General features: G+C 45.9%; 1 protein-coding gene across 16 annotated transcripts in view; it reads right to left on the bottom strand.

Moving 5' to 3' along the window:
• Nucleotides 1–16894, bottom strand: part of LOC147185590 (otoferlin-like) — a 29948-nt gene extending 13054 nt beyond the window's left edge. For 14 of the 16 annotated variants that reach the window (XM_086104083.1, XM_086104082.1, XM_086104094.1 and 11 more), the window contains exons 1-16: nucleotides 16571–16894; nucleotides 13423–13481; nucleotides 9664–9752; nucleotides 7909–8008; nucleotides 5945–6144; nucleotides 4323–4393; nucleotides 3992–4118; nucleotides 3813–3867; nucleotides 2817–2948; nucleotides 1872–1934; nucleotides 1675–1759; nucleotides 1395–1554; nucleotides 1144–1330; nucleotides 677–863; nucleotides 321–544; nucleotides 63–171 (exon numbers count right to left, since the gene is read on the bottom strand). In XM_086104083.1, the coding sequence (XP_085960209.1) occupies nucleotides 63–171; nucleotides 321–544; nucleotides 677–863; nucleotides 1144–1330; nucleotides 1395–1554; nucleotides 1675–1759; nucleotides 1872–1934; nucleotides 2817–2948; nucleotides 3813–3867; nucleotides 3992–4118; nucleotides 4323–4393; nucleotides 5945–6144; nucleotides 7909–8008; nucleotides 9664–9752; nucleotides 13423–13481; nucleotides 16571–16652 (1930 nt within the window). In that variant the 5' untranslated portion in view covers nucleotides 16653–16894. The remainder of the gene's footprint in view (nucleotides 1–62; nucleotides 172–320; nucleotides 545–676; nucleotides 864–1143; nucleotides 1331–1394; nucleotides 1555–1674; nucleotides 1760–1871; nucleotides 1935–2816; nucleotides 2949–3812; nucleotides 3868–3991; nucleotides 4119–4322; nucleotides 4394–5944; nucleotides 6145–7908; nucleotides 8009–9663; nucleotides 9753–13422; nucleotides 13482–16570) is intronic. The other 2 variants (XM_086104095.1, XM_086104093.1) reach the window with 1 other exon arrangement.
• Nucleotides 16895–17769: the final 875 nt, after the last annotated feature.

Genomic DNA, 17769 nt, shown 5'->3' with positions numbered 1-17769 from the left:
CTTCCAAGGTTCAATCTTCCTACTTCTTGAGCTTCAACAAGATGAAAGAAGGACTACTTTACCGATCGTGATCTCGAAAGTAATCGGCTTGTCACCAATCTTTCGGTCAATCATGGTGGCCTCCAGGAAGGCTCCGAAGAGGAAGAACTCTTCCGTCTTGCCCGTGGCATTCTGGCAGGAAGAAGGAAACATCCTATTTTTATCCTTCAATTCAATAATAGAATTTTATTGCAGTGTTATGGCGCCACTGGAGGGGTGTGGGGGTGTTCCAGAAGGGTCCCGTGAGCTTTCAACTGTTCATGAAGTCGCTTTACCCTCACCTCCGAGATGTTGGCGATGGAATCCATCTGCACCTCGGTGGAGCTGAGGATCTCCGGGGAGGTCGTGTCCAGGATCTCCACGGCGACAGACAGCAGCAGACGGGCTCGGAAGGAGACGCCCTCGCCCAATCCATCGTTCAGGTCCTGGTGCTCGTCCATCAGGGTGTACTGGCGTGTTGAGCCGTACATATTGGCCCAGGCCGGACCCAAGGTAGGCAAGAACCCTTGATTACATACAGGAGCAAGGAATTACATACATGAGGTCAGGAATTAGGATGCAAACCAGCACAACGACTACATGTACACCGACAGCTAAGCAACACCGATGAGCAAATAACGCTCTCCGTCGGACGTACCTTTGTCGCCGTCATTGGATATTTTGCGCAGGTCAATGAAGTGGGTTCCGATGGCGACGTCGTTCACCTTATCCGAGTCACGGATTTGGACCTTCATCCGTTTGCAGAGCGGAGGGAAGAGCTCGGTGAAGACGATTTGCTCATTCCAGACGGGTTCGTAGCTGCTTTTCTGCACTGAGGTCTTCCCCTGTGGACAGTGCACGCTTTGAAATCCGAGGTGGATTTTCCATCAAAATCAGGACTGTTGAGGCAGGCAGTAATATTCGGACAAAGGCAGTGGGACACTGAGCTTTTTCCACTCATAGAAATTGATTAAAACATTTTTGTGAGTCCAAATTTCTCAGTAAAGTGAAGACTTAAGATTCAGAGGGTCCAACCGAATCCTTGAATGACAAAAAAATGATCAAGGGGTCTGTCCCATTACTTTTGTCAAGCAGGTAGTGAGCCCAACCATTGAAGAAATTTACTTTCTGCCCAGAAAAGTGCACTTGAACGTAAGGATCCACCAGGTCCCGATTTTCTCCAATGAGGGCCTTCTTCACGTTCGCCATGATGTTGGTGTTCATCTTGGGCAGGCCTTCGGCGCGGTAGACTTTCACGTAGAATCTCGCCCACTGACGCTCCGCCGGAATCCCTTCGGGGAGAAGCAGGTTCCTGAAAGATCGAGAATAAAGTTTCACTCCCGCTCATCGGTGGTGGCGACAACTATCCCGCCTACCCCTCGATGTCATCCTCATCGGTCTCGTTGGCCTTGTGCGGAGTCTTGATGTTGTCGCCTTTGCCCACCACGGCGATGTCGCATTTCAGGTAGCCTTTGCATCCCGCCGTGATGTCAACGGGGTCGGACAGGATGGCCCACTTGTGGTAGAATTGGTGCTCTGGGATTTTAAACCAAGGGACGTTTTCATCGCATCTCCACACTTTTGTGACGTTTAAATCAGGCCGGGCATTCCGCGACACTTTTTGTCTGAGAAAAATATCTTTAGTTCCTCGCCTACCGGGCTGACAGTAAACAGTCCCAACGTCCATCTTGAAGGTTCCGACCAGCGTCCCGCTCCGAAGAAGGTTTTTAGAGTGGATAACCTGACGCGACGGCGAATGAAGTAAGAACACAAGAGAGCAAAATCCAGAAGAAATGATCAGTCGGAGAAAATGAATGATTTTACAGTTACAAAGCTTGAGACGTGGTCCTTACCGAGAGCTTAATGATCTTGTCAAACATGACATCGGGGGGGACGTGGAAGTCGAAGACAAAGTACTGCAGAGAGAGGAGAAAATATGAGGTTGACGAGGGGAGATCATGTCATACCATGTGAGCGCTCCGTAGACATCAATGCAGCGTTCAAAGGCAGAATTGAGCCGATAGTAGGAGCTGTGATCGTGATCTTTCCATAATGGTGTCAGCACTGAGTGTGGGGGGTCAGTCTGGGAATAACATTCATCAAAGAAGCCAGCCAAGTGAGCCAGTTTGCTCTCATAAGTAGTCGGTGTCGTCTCCTTTCATAGCGCCATAGATATCCAGGAATGACAGAAAGCTCAATCGAATGCTGAAAAAAAAATAGTCTTGGAGAGCTGCCAGAGCCGTTATCCTAATAGGTTTAGTTTTCCGATTTGTGTGTCCGCAGGGGTTTTTTGTCACAGACAAAAGAATCGATCGCAAGACAAACTGTCACTTCTTCTCTTTTTTGCTGCCTGTTGAAATTTTCACCCGTCCAGCGTCAGCCAACAAAGCCCGCATTTTCTTGTCGCGAAATGGAAAGTTTCGCTATTTACATTTTGGTATTTATTTAAACCCTGGTGGAGATTGCTAAAAAAATTTTTTATAAAAATGTATCGAATGCTTTTTGTATCCACTCAAAGGACATTTGCATTTCCCTGCCTCTTAACTCATTCACTCCCAAAGACGTTTTTAAACGTCCTTTCAGACTTGGTCTAGAAGTGGCTGGTACTGAATTGAGTTAAGTTGGTTGTGCCTGTGAGGACGCAATTAATTCACTGACAAAAACAATCAGTGATTCGTGTTTTATGGGAACTCATCACGCTGTCCGTTTATGGCGCGCGGAGACGGTCTGTGTCACGCTACAAAAGTTTCGCCAGGCTCCACGCCCGCGTCGCAGTCCGAAAGGCGTTGAAATCTCACCTCGTTGTAGTAGGGGCAGTTGGTGGACTCCTTCATGGACGTGTACTTCTTGTCATCGCCGATCTCCACGCATACCACCGGGTCCATGTTGAGGCCAATGAGCTGGCGGGCCTCGATGATCGTGATGCTTATCTGATGGCGAGACGAGAATTCGTCAGGGCTGACCAGCTGGAACATGAGCGTTTTCAATAAAGCGCACGAGTCATTACCTTCGACGTAATCGAATGGTACCCCCCACCCCACCCCCTCATTCTTTGCTTTTCACAGACTTCCATTTTAACCGTGACATCTCCCGAGGCTAATACAACATTTGAAAGGCAAAGCTCGTCTAGCTGCAGGTATCTCTTTGGTATAATTAACCTTTAGATAAGAAGAGAGGTAGACATAAAGGCTGGATGGGGAAAGCATTGACAATAACAAGGTAAAGGTTTGTTGCTGTGAATCATCTCACTGCTCTCATGTGACGCATATTTGAAGATACGACCGCTGCTTTCGCAAAAAAAAACAAAACAATCGGGGCTCTCCTGAAAGTTGCAAAGGTGTGATTTACTTTGAAGCCGTCGTGGACAATGTGTCGCTGTAAAGCTCGGTTTTCGAAAAAAGGCAGCATCTGGCGTTCTTTCAACACTTTCAAGAGTTAATGTGTACAAGTAGCAGACGTCATGGGCTCCCACCAAATAGCATCCATTTTGGTGGAAAAACAAAAGTGACAATGACCATATTTGGATATAGTTTTGTGACAAAAAGAAGCGAAAATAAAACTATTATTATTTTGAAGTAAACATTTGTACAATGAGTGTATTGTTTGTCCGCACAGCTCTGAAAAGTACAGTAGCACAACAACTGTCCTAGCTAGTCTACAATATTAAATAGTGAGACAATAGTGCCACAATTCCTCCCCAATTCTGTCTTATTCAAGAGTTTAAGGCTAAATCAATACATTGTGTCACATTGCTAAAAAACAGATGAGCTAGCATGTTCGCCAAAAAGGCAAACCTGGTAATCCACCGGTCGTCCAGAACTCGGTTCCATCTTGATGTCTGGTTTGGATCTGCAAAAACGAGCACAAACATCCCCCCCCCCCCCCCCCGATTCATTAGTTCATTTGTATTTCACTTGATGTTGATATCTGCGTTTATGCACAATGTTTTTGGCGATGTAGAAAAAGTCGAGACCTCTTATTGGATATGTTGGTGGTGACAGCAGTGACAGAGGCCAGAGAAACGGCATCCGGTTCCAACATTCCGGCGAGACGCATCGCCTTCTTGTCCAGGTCGTCCATGTTGAGCACTGCTGGCTCATCTGAGTTATTACAGAGAAAAAAAAAATATTTTTGTATGTGAAGAATTCTTTTGAAATCGTCACAGAATGGGTTGTGCTTCAACGTTGGTAGCGTCGTCTATATTTCAGTGGAGCCTTGACATCTAAATGTTGCTGGGACATGTGCCTGAATTAAAAAAAAAAAAAAAAAAAAAGCTGAATTGGTCTCAAGACTTGTTCTTTTACCTTTCTTGTAATCGTCTTTGGAGCTCCTGATCTTGCCAAGCTTCATGGCCGCAAACACTCCTTTCCCTGATCTGACAATGGCACAAGAGGTTAGTGATATCACGAACAGGCGCTCGATTCTCCAAACAAGCGCCCTTCGAGGTCACTTTCAATCACTGGGCCCAACGCCACCGGAGTGACTAACACTGATGGGGAGGCAACCAAACACCGGCAAGTCAATCATAGCGACGTGGAAGTCCAGCCAGGCCAACGCTCGAGTTCGTCACACCGGCCCACGATCGATCAAAGCCCCGCGGACAAAAAAAAAAGGTGTCCAGTTACCCAACTTTTGTTGTATCTGGATCACATTTCTCGGCGACGACAAAGACTTGTGATGTCACCGGCGACAGCCCACAAATGAGCAGCCTGAATAATTAAGAATGGGTGTGATCATCCCATCCAATTTTCGGGGGCTGGGCTATGGATGCACGTCAGCAAATTTAATGAATGCGCTTTTGCCTTTGTAGCATCAAGCGTTCACAATCGGTAGACTTGATCTGGATCCTGTTTCTGCTGTCATCCTCGTCGCCAGTGTGGAAAAAAACAGGCGGAAAGTTGCGCTGGCGTTCAAAAGCACACTTTTTGAGAATACCGATGCGTCCCAATAAATAAGAATATCGGTGCAACTTTTCAGTGGCCTTTCAACCCCCAAAAAGTGAAACTCAATTGGCAGAGTCAAATGGGGGGTTTTTTGGAATGATTTCATCTTAGAACTAAAGAAAATGGCCAACTCGACACACTACTCATCTAAATAACTTCACGTCTTGAAATCAAACATTATCAGTGTCCCGGCTTGTTCGACAGTATCATTCATCGCTCACCGCGGCAACAATGAAGGCGTTGATCTCCTCAACGTGTATATATATATATATATATATATATATATATATATATATATATATATATATATTGCATCGGTTAGAAAAACAGACAACAAAACAACCAAAAGAGCATCGTATGAAAAGACAGTGCGTTGGTTCACATACATACCGACGACACGAAACACTTCCGTCTACTCAATGAAGGTCCAGTCCTTGTGAACTTATTTGAGTGTGATATTTGTCATCAGCCGAGCGCTGCGGGTCTTAAAAGAAGCGAGCCGGTGAGACCGATGGGCGGGTGACGCACGGATGGAAGGAAGGAGGGGGCACATGGAGGGAGGGCGCGAGGGATGTGGCGGCATATTATTGGGGATAGTGTTCCCGTCCAAGTCATTAAAAGTAGACTAAAATGCATCTCTCATATCATCGGACAAAAAAAAAAGGACATCAAAGTGCCCACCCAGAAAACAGGCGAGCTGTTCGGCCATGTGGGCACTTTCCAGCGGCATTCTTTGGTAAACAATTCGTACAAGTGAGAGCTCGCTGATGCATCGTCACCGTCATGGCGGAGTTGTAAACCAGAGGAGGTAAATGTTTTGGCGACTCCAACTGTCTTAACTCATTCAGTACCAGTCCATTCTAGACCAAGTCTGAAAAGACGTTTAAAAACGTCTTTGGGAGTGAATGAGTTCATTCTTTCTGGCGACGTTCCAATTTGGGAGCCGCCATCACGTGCGCTCGCTCGTGCACGTTGGGACTCACTTTCTGAACGTCGGTATGGATCCCTGCAACGATCGTTTTGCAGACGCCCCGGAGCCGCGGCTGTGCCCAGACAGCAGGCTGTCCGTCTCGAACGTAAACATGCCGTCGCGGTCCTCTGGAACATCCAGATGCTCGCCGTGGCTCCACAGGGCCGCCGTGCCATCCATCGGCTGGTATCTGATCTCGATGGTAACGCTGGTCTGGAACCCAGAGAAGGGGGACGTGGTGAACTTGCATTTATGAAGGAAGACTCACCCTTTCACGCACCCTGTAGCCCAAAGGTGTCAAACTCAGACCGTGGAGGGCCGCTGGCCTGCATGTTTTCCGAGTCTGCCTGTTGCGACACACCTGATTGAAGTGATCAGATCATCAGCAAGCTCTGCGGAAGCCTGACTTTGTAGCTGTTCTTTTGAATCAGGTGTGTTGCAACGGGGAGACTTGGAAAACATGCAGGACAGCTGCCATCCAGGACCGGAGTTTGACACCTATGCAAGTGGAACCTGAGAACATGATAAGCTGTCCCTGAAAGGGTTCATCGACTTCAAATCATGGATTTATTGTCGCCGAGACTAGCTTTTAAAATCAACAAAAATCTGTACTTTTTTTGGGGGGATTTATTTCTTTCCACATTAAAAGTCAAAGATAATAACAATAAAATTAATATCCGATTTTGGCAGATTTTTCTCCTGTTGTGAAGCAAAGCAAATAAAGGATGATGTTTTGTTCTGTCTGTAAGTTGTAGTAAACATTGAGGAAAAAAAAAAGTTATGTTATTCATTCTGCATTTTTTTTCCTCCAACTAATCGGCCGATGAAGCCGTTTCTGAATTTGATCCTGCCAAACGGAATCATTCTAACAAAAATCAGTCAGGCCTGAGAAATGATTCTAAACTGCTGCATTTTCCAAGTTAAACATGATTGACTCCGTGTTTTTTGCACCACTCCCGCTGATATATTTCTGCCTTTCATTTCAAGCTGTAAAAAAATGTGCTTTGTTTTTTCCAAATGTATCTGCTGCGCGATTCTTCCCGACCCCGTCGCAGTTGCACATCATTTAAAGCAGCTTAAGGCGAACTCCCGTCTGAATATCTGATTGAATGCATTTAATGACGTGTGAAAAAAAACATCTTTCGTCGGAGGACACGGGCCCCGCTGGATGCTGTAAATCATCTCTTCGATGCCTGCTCGCTGAAATTTGGTTCAGTCTCGTTTCAATTTCTTCTTCAGAATAAATGGTGTAGACATCATTTTTCTTCTGTACCCCTTTGGGGCATTTTTTGAGGGTGGTGGTGGGGGTGTCAATATTCTTCTGTTAATTTTTGATGAAAGCCAATTTATTGCAAGCAGAAAGACGGATGAGAGCAGCGCCGGAATGCATTCTTTAGCGCTTCCCGGGCTTCTTCCTCATATTCTCACAGGGTCATCAGTCTGGTTTTTATTTTGTGTTGCTACAGCAACCACGCCAGGGTGCAAAGCGGCAAAAACAAAAGCATTCAACCTTGAGTCTGCTTTCCGCGCAGCCTTCGAGTTCTTAATTGTCTGGATGCGCGCATGGAGCCACTTTATGCGTTCATGTTAAGTCTTAGAAGAAAAGAAATAAAAAAGCGCTCCCGCGGCGTGCGTTCTCGTCTGAAAAACATCACATCAGCACGCCCGCATCCTCCATCACAACTCCGCACCGCCGCAAGGCCTTCAACACCCCCTTCCCCCCCACCCCCCAATTCACAGCCGCCATCTCACGCTAATCTTTGGTCCTTTGCAGCGCTAAAATAAATAAAGAAATAAAGTTTCCCTCAAGAGCTATAATTACCGGTTAGTGGAAAGATACAATTCAGCCGTATGTCGCCTAGAGACCAATCCATTTTTACTCGGTTCAAACGTAATGAAAGTGCTCCTCTTGCGCTAACGCCTGATCTTTCTTGTGTGCGACCTCAAGAGCAAAACTATTCCCGAATCCGGACTCACGTTTAGGGACGTGTTGTTATCGTCTATGAGTGTGTCGGTCAGCTCAAGCTGCCCTTCCTCCGCCACCTTCTGGAGCACCATGCAGAAAGTCCCCACCAATCTGCAGAGGGGGTTGAAAACATAACAAATCCATATGCGCCGTTCCGTATTGACGTCCTCCATCACGAGTGGCAAGGACGTCGAATCATTCTTACCGGGGGGGCATTTTTCATGCTTGTGCGTTCAAACCTTATGTGGGGTGAAAGCGAAGAGTGTGGCAGTTTGTCGAGACTGTTAAAAGCATAAATAAAGTGTACGTTTTAAAAAAAATAACACTACAGCTCTCCCTTTTTGGAGCTGCAACATGTATCTTTATCTATTTGAGCTATATTAGCCTACTATCAAAATCTTTTTCCATTTTCAAACATTTTTTTTATAAAGCTCCAAGGAGCTACTAGATGTCGCTAAAGAGCCGCATGCGGCTCTGGAGCCGCGTGTTGCCGACCCCCGGGCTGGAGGCTTTGCTGCACATTTTGATCCAGCGTCGAGAAATGTTTTGCCCGTTTGACAAATCCTCGCCGAGGCTTGCCATGCACCACAGCCAAAGCAGACGGCGTTGTCAATGCCTGCTGAAACTCGGCTTCTTATTGCCCGCGTCAAGCAGTCCTCATTGTGACACACGCTGATCCCGCTGCGAATCATTCCTTTTTCGGCTGCGTGGTTGACTGCGTCCTGAGCCCATCGCGACTTTTCTTGCTTAACGGGGGTTGGAAATGTCAACGTACACAGATGCGTTTGAAAACAAAGAGGATCACAAAATTCACGAGAAAAGAACCTACTCAATATAATTAGAAGACTGATTTGTAGAGGTTATTTAATTCGGGTTCGAGAAGCATAATTGAGCCTTTGTTTAGAAGACGACTACTTTTCTATTTCAAGCACGGAAATGGCAAAGACAGTTAATTCCCCAAAGCCTTCAACATGTTATGTGCACACACGGATGAGCTTTACTTGCTGATGACTTGTGATAGATTAAGACACCTCGATTTGGGTTCATAATTAAAATGAATAAAAACCTTCTTGTCCTGCCTCACCCCCCCCCCCCCCCAAAAAAAACATGGCTTCATTGCTCCCAAGCGGATAATTAGTAATAAACGTACAGTACCATAAGAATGGCTATATTGCTTACATACACTTCACATAACATCAAGTCACCACCGAATTGGCTAATTAAAGCTGTTGAATAATTGAAAGCACCCCCCCCCCCCCCCCCCAAAGTGATTTCAGCCCACAAACCGACTAGCAGATGTGGAACACACAATGTGGTCGCGGGCTTGCCTGCACTCCAACTGAAACGTGACATCCCATATCGGGGTTGCGTGCACGCTAATGATCATAAATACACATAAATCACGGCGGCAAATATCAATGGCTGTGATGTTTCTCATTAGTCCGTATGCCAAGGCGGCGTGAAATCAAACGCACTTTGTGATGAAAGCACCGTCCATCATGGGACACTCCCCCACCCCCACCCCAGTGTCCGTCATCTGATTTGTCAGGAGATCACCGAGTGAGAAATGGGGCCCACGAGTGCCCATCAAACACATTTTCCTTCATGACAAAGACTATAGTTAAACACTGCGGTTGTGGTTTGCACTCCATTACATAAACGTGTGAGTCAATTTTGTACAAGCACTTGGAGGTTCCCAACTTTGGCGGGGAAACGTGGTGCGCCATTTAGGAGTGAAAAGTGAAATCGCCCGATGCGGCTTTTACCTGTTACTGAAGACTTTGCTGTAATTGTACACTTGGATCTCCAGCATCTCGGTGCCATCCAGCCTGCTCGCAAGTGGCCATCGGAACATCTAAAGAGGGGACACACACACACACACACACACACACACACACACACACACACACACACACACACACACACACACACACACACACACACACACACACACACACACACACACTTTCTTGTACTTGTGGCACAGTGAGGACCAAGTTAAAAAAAGCCTACAAAGCGAGGACCACACGACCACACACACACACACACACATGGGCATTGAACGACACAACCGCTCTTTTCTGCAGCAGTAAGATAACAAGCATGCCAAAAAGACACACTGATGACGTTTTGATGAAATAATGCTGCAAAAATTCTTTGGCTGGTTGACTGTTAGATCTTTCTGTTCAGAGCCGCTCATTACCATTCCAAGAGTTCCCCCGCCCCCCTCCCATGCCATATTGGACAGCCTAATTGGTGGCATCGGGCCGCTCATTAAAAGTGACACAGGTACAGCCTCAATAAGCAGAAGTCTGCAGGCCAGTGCGGTCTATCACAGGCGCTAAATGCGCAAGAGGAGAGGAAGAAGAGTGGCTTTCACTTCTCTGATCCCACACTGTAAGGCTGTGACGACCGTGTGAGTCTTTAATATTGGTTGCCGTGGATACGGCACATGAAAACACCTTGATGACTTATTACGGAGCGTAAGCTTGAGTGACGAGCCTTTGAAACATATGATTTGATATTTACAAGGACCATTTCTTCTGCCCGCATCTTCTTTTAAGGGCTTTGCTTTTAGGTGCGCCTTATAGTGCGGGAGATACGGTAACTTTGCCTCCGTGTCAGCCAGGGCTCACGAGTCCATCCAAGAACCTTCTCCAGCCACATACTTACGATGAAGCGACAACCCCTTTTTTTTTTTTAATGATGCGGTGAAAGCCGTGGCCTCAGAAGTAGTACAAGCCACATTCTTCACATTGTTATGAGGTAGTTGAATCCATTTTGTCATCAAGCGATGCAGAGCGTGCTCTCGTGAGGAATGAGAAACCACGTTCGCATTGAGCGATAGTAGCCACATCCTTATCTATATTGAAAGCTCCATTCTCATTACTCATCAGGATGTGTCCTTTGGGGCAAGAATTTCCCTTTTTTTTGGTTCCATAACCCTTGATAATATTTCATACATGACAGATAACATCAAGTCAACAATTCAACTGCCATTTAATTGCCAAGTGTTTTTTATTTTAATTCCTTGAAAGGGGGTGGGGGGGGGGGGATCACTGTGGTGCCCAGAGATACTTTTATTCAAAAAAGAAAAAAATGAAATAATAATAATAAATAAATCTGCTGGGACAGAATTCCTCTCCTCACTGGAATAATTTTATGCCCGCCACACTCGTAACAATGTTTGTTTGGTGCCTTGTTACAGCTGAGTGGGGCCTCATTAAAGCAGAGGAAGTCCAAGCGAATGCAAATTGGTGCAAACTGAAGCACTCTAACAGAATCAGCAAAAGTTTCTGTTTTTATTTATTTTTTTGGGGGGTGGGAGGGTTTAGATCTGAAACATTCAGCAGACTATGTGCTTGTTTTGACTGCATTCCTATTTGCAGTCTCGTCCCTTTCTGACTTCTGACTGTCCGCAAAGATATTTTTCTGGGATCATCATTAATTGAGGATACTTGGAGAGAGGAAAGCATCCCAGCAGAGCAGACCTCAATCTTTAAACTAGTGCGGGTCATAAATGATTGCTAAAACGCCGAGAGGATTCTCATTGCATTTATGCTGTTTGAGTGGTCAGGAGAGTGAAATGTAGCTTCAAAGCGATCGGTAGGTTTATTTATTATTTTTTGAGGGAGTGTGTGGGGGGCTTCCTTTGCATGCTGTTGTTTTGTTCACTCCTTGTGAGCCAGCCACAAGAGAAATGACAGTGGTTACATCATCTTCCCAAACTCTTTTTCAAAGGTCTGACAGCCATGACTGATGCAATTCTTAAAAAAAAACAAAACCAACAACAATGACAAAAGCGGTGTCATTGCTCGATAATTAGCTGCATGTAATCTTTCCTATGTGACTGACGCGCTTCCATCCGCAATGAGGGACTACTATTTTTTTTTTAACCCCCAACGAATCTCACCTAACTACCTTCACTCAACAGTGTCTTAAAAAAAACCATTCCGACTTTCAATCTTGAGGCCACATAATGCTGCAAGGCTTCTGCAGAACGAGGACGCGGGGGCGCTACCCCAACACTTCCCAAGACAGCTGACGTGCCCAAGAGACCTCGGGGGGGGGGGGGAATTTGGGATGGAGCGATTGTGAAATTAGAGGGACGCGCACATTTGAAAAGCAGTCCAACTGGAGTCTTGCTTACGTAACTCCCCGATTCCTATTTAAAAGTTAAACCGCGGCAGCTGTCCGCTCACTCACGGAGAAAGAACATATATTTGCATCATTATTTTTGCATCGTCTCTTGTCGTCTTTTACCATCTATGACTTGGTTTGTCTCTCTCTCACACACACTGGAGTGCAGCCAAACCCTCCCCCCCCCCCCAAACTTCCGACAACTTGCAGGCTTTGCTGTTCTCTGCTCTAGTTCTGTCTAACCAGTTGAGGGGGAGGTACTGGTGCGTCGTAGCTAAAAGCTAAATCCCACCATGGGGATGAATAATGAATGCACACTCCCCCATCCAGGCAACTGGCGTACTAGTTCAAAGGCGCGCTTGCTAGACCAGGCAGAAAGCAACACGACTCACGGCTCGATGCTAATGGCGCCGCAACACAGGGGCAAGATTCAGCTTACTGAGCTGTCCAAGTGTTGCGTCACTCCAGATGAAGGCAGCGTTCCAGTATTTCCCCAGCACGAAGATATGCCAGGGGGGGGACAATGCCTCTATTTCTATATAGATGCGCTGTGACACCAGCATCATCCAGTACAACCCCCCCCCCCCCCCCCCCCCCCCACGCAACGGTGCGGAGGCCACTTGAAGTTGCTCCTCCTGCGGTCGTAATGCTGAGCAATGCTAATGGCCTCCCTGGCACACGGAGCAACAAATGAGGCTGTCAAAAGAAATCAGTCAGAGGTGCTTGGATCAAGCAAGTAACAATGCCATCATAGAAATTGCCGGCACATTTCGAGACTTTTGTCGAGGATGCGCATGTTGCTATAAAAATGAGGGGGGGGGGGTGCTTTTCTCTGTCTCCCTCTTTGTACTTCTTTCTGCTCTATTAGCCACTTTGCATTTGAATACGCTTTTGGTGACAAAAGCCTGCAGGAATCCATATTTCCACCGCACAGCAACACTTAAGAGAGAAAAAAAAAAACAGCCACCCGTGGCCGACAACAGGCCTCAGGTGAAATCCTTCTTTGCGCTCGGCTCATTTTAGCATGACTCAGAGCAACAATGTGAATGAGGCATTACAGTTTCCACATCCATCCATGCAAAGCCAGATAAAGGTGATTTGGAATTTTAATATGCTTTAATATGTTTATCACCTTGTTTGTCTTGCTATCATCTAATACGGCCCCACGCACTTCTTTACGAGATTCAGCGGTAATGTCATTAGCGACAATTGTCCCATTGGCAAACCCTATTAAACAGTGTCATTCATTTGAGTGCACAACCGGATTTAATTAGCGCTATTTCGAAACAAACCGACTCCGTACGTGAAATCAAGTCTGTGTGGTCTATGAATCCAAGCGACAATTGCCCAGCGCTCACGACGGAAGGAAATCAAACGGAACCCACCTCATTGAAGTGTGCCGCCTCCTCCCAGTTGGCCACCACGCGGCTGTAGAAGGACGACCCTGAAAAAAGACGAATGGAGACATCAGGCGGGGTCGAGTGGTTTCAAGCGCCCGATTGCAATAAATGTCAATGCTCTTTAGGTCGAGCGCCCATGTCGCCGATGAGTACGATTGATAGCTGCGTTTTAAGTTTAATCTGCGCTGTAATAAAGGTTTAACATTTAGGGGAATACAGGACGGCCGTTAGGTAGGATACTTAAAGAGTAATGCCAAGTTCCGTGAAGGAAAACATACGCTTGTTATTTATGGTAAGGCTGAATGAGCGACGCGCGTCTTCTTTTGGATCGCGATGGTTAACGTCCCACCGGACAATATGAAGAGTCAGGAGAGTAGTTTTGCGAAATCAGAGGGCAGCTCATTGGTGACTGTCATGTGATTTGGTGGCGCATGCTGCACCTGGATGTTTTGTGTCGTTCGGTGAATGGCGGCGGCGCAAGTGTCCTTTTGTGCCGTGGTTTGCTTTGTGCAGCTGTTATGTGTTTTGGCGCGTGTTTGCACTGCCAAACGTTTCAGCAATAAAGACCCAAGGCGCTTGTGAAATTCTATCGACCGCCAGTTTGATCGCCGGACCAGGTGTTATTTCTTTTGATGTATATCATCCAGCTCATTACTAGGCCGTAATCTTCTGCACATATTTCCTCGACATTTTTTTTTTTTTGCGACGGTTGCATAATGAGTGAAAATGGCAGGCCGGTGTTTGTCATGGTGGGGAAGCAAGAGAGCATTTTCATTAGATAGTTTTTTTTTTTAAACAGTATTTAGTGTGTAACGGGCAACCCCATTTGAATTGGAAAATTGCTTTTTATTAGAAAATATGAGTGCAACGAAACGAATTGTTCCACTTCAAAAAGTGCCGTCCTTGAATTGTATCGGACCTCGGGTATCGGGTCAGGTATCGAATCATCTTTTGATCGAGATGCATACATGCTTATATAAAACTTTGAGGTGGTTGGCAACTAGTTTAAATCCAATGCTGTGCTAAATAAAACCCTCTTTCTTCCGAGCTCACATCCCCACAAAAACCCATATCTTTTCACATTTTTTTTCATTTTGAAATAAACAGCACTTAAATGCCAGAGAGGATGAAACTATCCCTCCTACATTATTCAAAACAGAAGCTCTGCTGCTGCCTTCTCTTCCTTTTTTTTTTCAATCCTATCGAGACGTGGGTTTGTAAAAGTAGATGGTTTGAGGCTTACATAAGGCGCGCTGCAACAAAACTAAAAGCCTGCTGCTAATCAGGTTGCATTAGGAAAAAAACAAAGCGCTTGTTAAAGTTTTGATTTGTGCGGACGAACATGAAAGGATGTTTTTTGTTTGACGCCAAATTCTTTGAAATTGGGGCTGTTACATTCATTTAAGGTCAAAAGGTTCTTTTGAAACTAGTTCTAGCGAAACATTTTGTTCGATGCCAAGGCCCGCTCTTTTTTCACATGTTGAAAGATAGCTGACGAAGTCTCATCTGGGGCTGCGATGTAATTAACTTTTGAACGACATCCACTTGACTCGTGTTTGGCAAGGCTGCAGAGCAACTGCTGAGCCTGAGCATGAACAATTGAAGCTGCGGGAAAAGATGGTGCGCTCATCAAAGTCTCGGGCTCGGAAATCAATTAAGTAGCAGCGCCTGCTTTGCTCAAGGCTTATCTCTTATCAAATCAGATCTGACGGTTTGTTTCTCGCTGACAAAGTTGGCCAAAAAAAGAGGGGAAGATGTCAAGCCACACAGGAAAAGCGACTGACAGCCTTCCGGGATCTCCATTAACTCATTCACTCCCAAAGACGTTTTTACACGTCTTTTCAGACTTGGTCTAGAATTGGCTGGTACTGAATGAGCTAAAGTTGGGGGCTTGTGCTAGTAAGGTTTGCAAGCAGTGATGCTCACATGAAGGCACATTTGAAAAAAATAAAATATATAAAAATCTGACCAATTTAATCAAATCGTACCGTTTCATGGAGTCGCTGTATTGCAGCTCGCTGGCCGCGTCCAAACCGAGAATGATTTTGACAGCCTCGGATGCGTTAGAGCAAAACGACAAAGCTGTTCTTTTTAATGGGAAGCGACTGAACCGAAGACAACAGCTCGTTTGATCACATCGGCGGCGCGAGTCCAATTCCTGTCTTGGCTGACACGCCGCATGTACGACTTAAGAGGCTGGCGAGTTTGCTGCAGCGCAGGGCACACACACACACACACATACATACACAAACACACAGGCAGGAAAAAGGAAGTGGGAAGGCGGTAATGTGACATCCTAAACAATACCGATGCCAACTGTAATCAGCGAGTCGGATACGAGCTAGCCTGTCTGAGCGCAAGACTCACTGCTTGTCTCAAGTTCTCCAACACACGCATGCACGCACGCACGCTGTCGATTGGCTGTAATTCCTGCGAGAAGCGGCGGACAAGGCCACGATAAAAGGGCTTTGAACGGGAGACTGTTTTGCCTTGATAAGAATGATTTGGGTTTGGTAGGCTAGAAAAACAAACCAAAGCGAAATGCGACTTGAGGATCAAAACCCGTGATCAATCGTCACCAAACTTAGCCAAACTCCGAGCCGCTCCAACCTCTGACGATAAGAGAACGATTGCGGCATTATTTATGGACGCTCTGCCTTTTCCTTGCCGCAGTCACCCACGACAGACGCGCAACAAGGAAAATGCTTCATCGCCATCAAATTCAAAACATTGGGGCGATCGTTCCACAAATTTGCAGATGAAGTGGGCACACGTACAAACGTCCTTCTACATTTTTGCGATGAGTGATCACAATTTTCTAACGCTGAGCTTTATTTTTCAACTCCGACATGAAATGTTTTAGAAGGCACGACCGCGCGTTTTGAGCAGTTTTATTCGAACGCCAGTCAACAGGAGAAACTTCAATCAACAACTCCAGCCGCTCATTTCAATTTCAAATTGCCACGCACGGTTAAATGAAAGCCTATCAAAAGCCAGACTGACGGCAAACAGAAAACAGGAATAAAATGTTGGCCCTTTGATTAGTTGTCTCATGATGCGATTAAAATTTTATTTTCCTTGACTTTTCTTCACAACAGAGAGTAGCCAACAAACTGGAAAAGTTCGGCCCTACCTCGAAATGTGACTTTGGCAACGCGGTCACCTTTCCCCCGGAGGTTGGCGACCGACTTGAGGTGAAGCGTGAGGGCCATCATGAGTCCGGTGGGGCCCAGTGGAGTCGGACCTCACTCCTCCACACGGGCAAACTTCAACCTTCTGTCTTTGGCTCTTTGGTCTTAAACTGAAGCTGAGCCTCTCCTCCCGAGTGGATCCTACGCGATCCTAAATCCTTTTCCATGTGCGTGGCATTAAGATCCGATTGTGGGCCCCCCTACTTTAGTTTTGTGATTTTCTATATGTGCACCGCAAAAGATGCGAGCTGACTGCTCAGGCTGCAGCATTTGTCGAGAATCTCCTCACTTGCTTGGGTGCGGGCAATGGGTAGGTGGAGGAGGGAGTGTGTGTGTGTGTGAGGCACGTGTGTGTGTGTGTGTGTGTGTGTGTGCGCTTGTGCTACAGCTTCCCAGTCATGAAGCAATTCAACGCTCTGTGTCACTTTCGCACAATCTCACTTCGCAATTGAATGAAAATACAAAACAGGTTGCATCATCTGCCTTTCACAAATATTATAATTTGGGATGTGCAGCTCTGCAATGTAAGACAAATGCAAGCATATCTGGCTATACGGGGTGTGACACGATTCGAGGATGGTTCATTTTAAAGGGGAGTCATTTGGTTCGATTACAATTCCATTCCAGAGGGTGCGAGTTTTGTGTTGTCATTTTACGACATGAATGAAGTCGTCAATATATACATTAGAAGCGTGACAACGATTGAATTGAATCAGAAAATTGGTGCGAGTGAATCGAGCTGAATCGTTCCATTCTAAAACAGAGAGATGCGTGTATCAAGTCTTTCATTTTTAATAAAACATATCGTTGAAGGAAATTGCGCAATTACAGTACAACATCTATCTATGCAGGTGACATATCATATTGTTTCCGTCGTGCCCATTCAGAAAGTGGAGTTGATGCGATGAGGTTACTCAATAAAGACTCAGCTCCTCTTGTATTTAATGAATGAGCGGAGTGGCTCAAACAGTCGGATCAAACGGTTAAGGACAGATGCCGACCAGTTGCTAGGCAACCAATTTCCCCACTTTGTCCATCCAGCAGAGTTCTGGTCACGCTGGAGTCGGATCAGGTAAAGCTTGTCAAAAGGACTCAGGGCACTTACATTATTTGTATTTTTGAATTTTTAATAAATTTTGAG

This window comes from Hippocampus guttulatus, chromosome 23 (genome assembly GCF_054856545.1).
Source record: "Hippocampus guttulatus isolate MCC_2025c chromosome 23, RoL_Hgut_1.0, whole genome shotgun sequence".
Classification (NCBI taxonomy): Eukaryota; Metazoa; Chordata; class Actinopteri; order Syngnathiformes; family Syngnathidae; genus Hippocampus; species Hippocampus guttulatus.
Note: the sequence above shows the minus strand (reverse complement) of the source record. Positions and strands in the feature narration are given on the sequence as shown.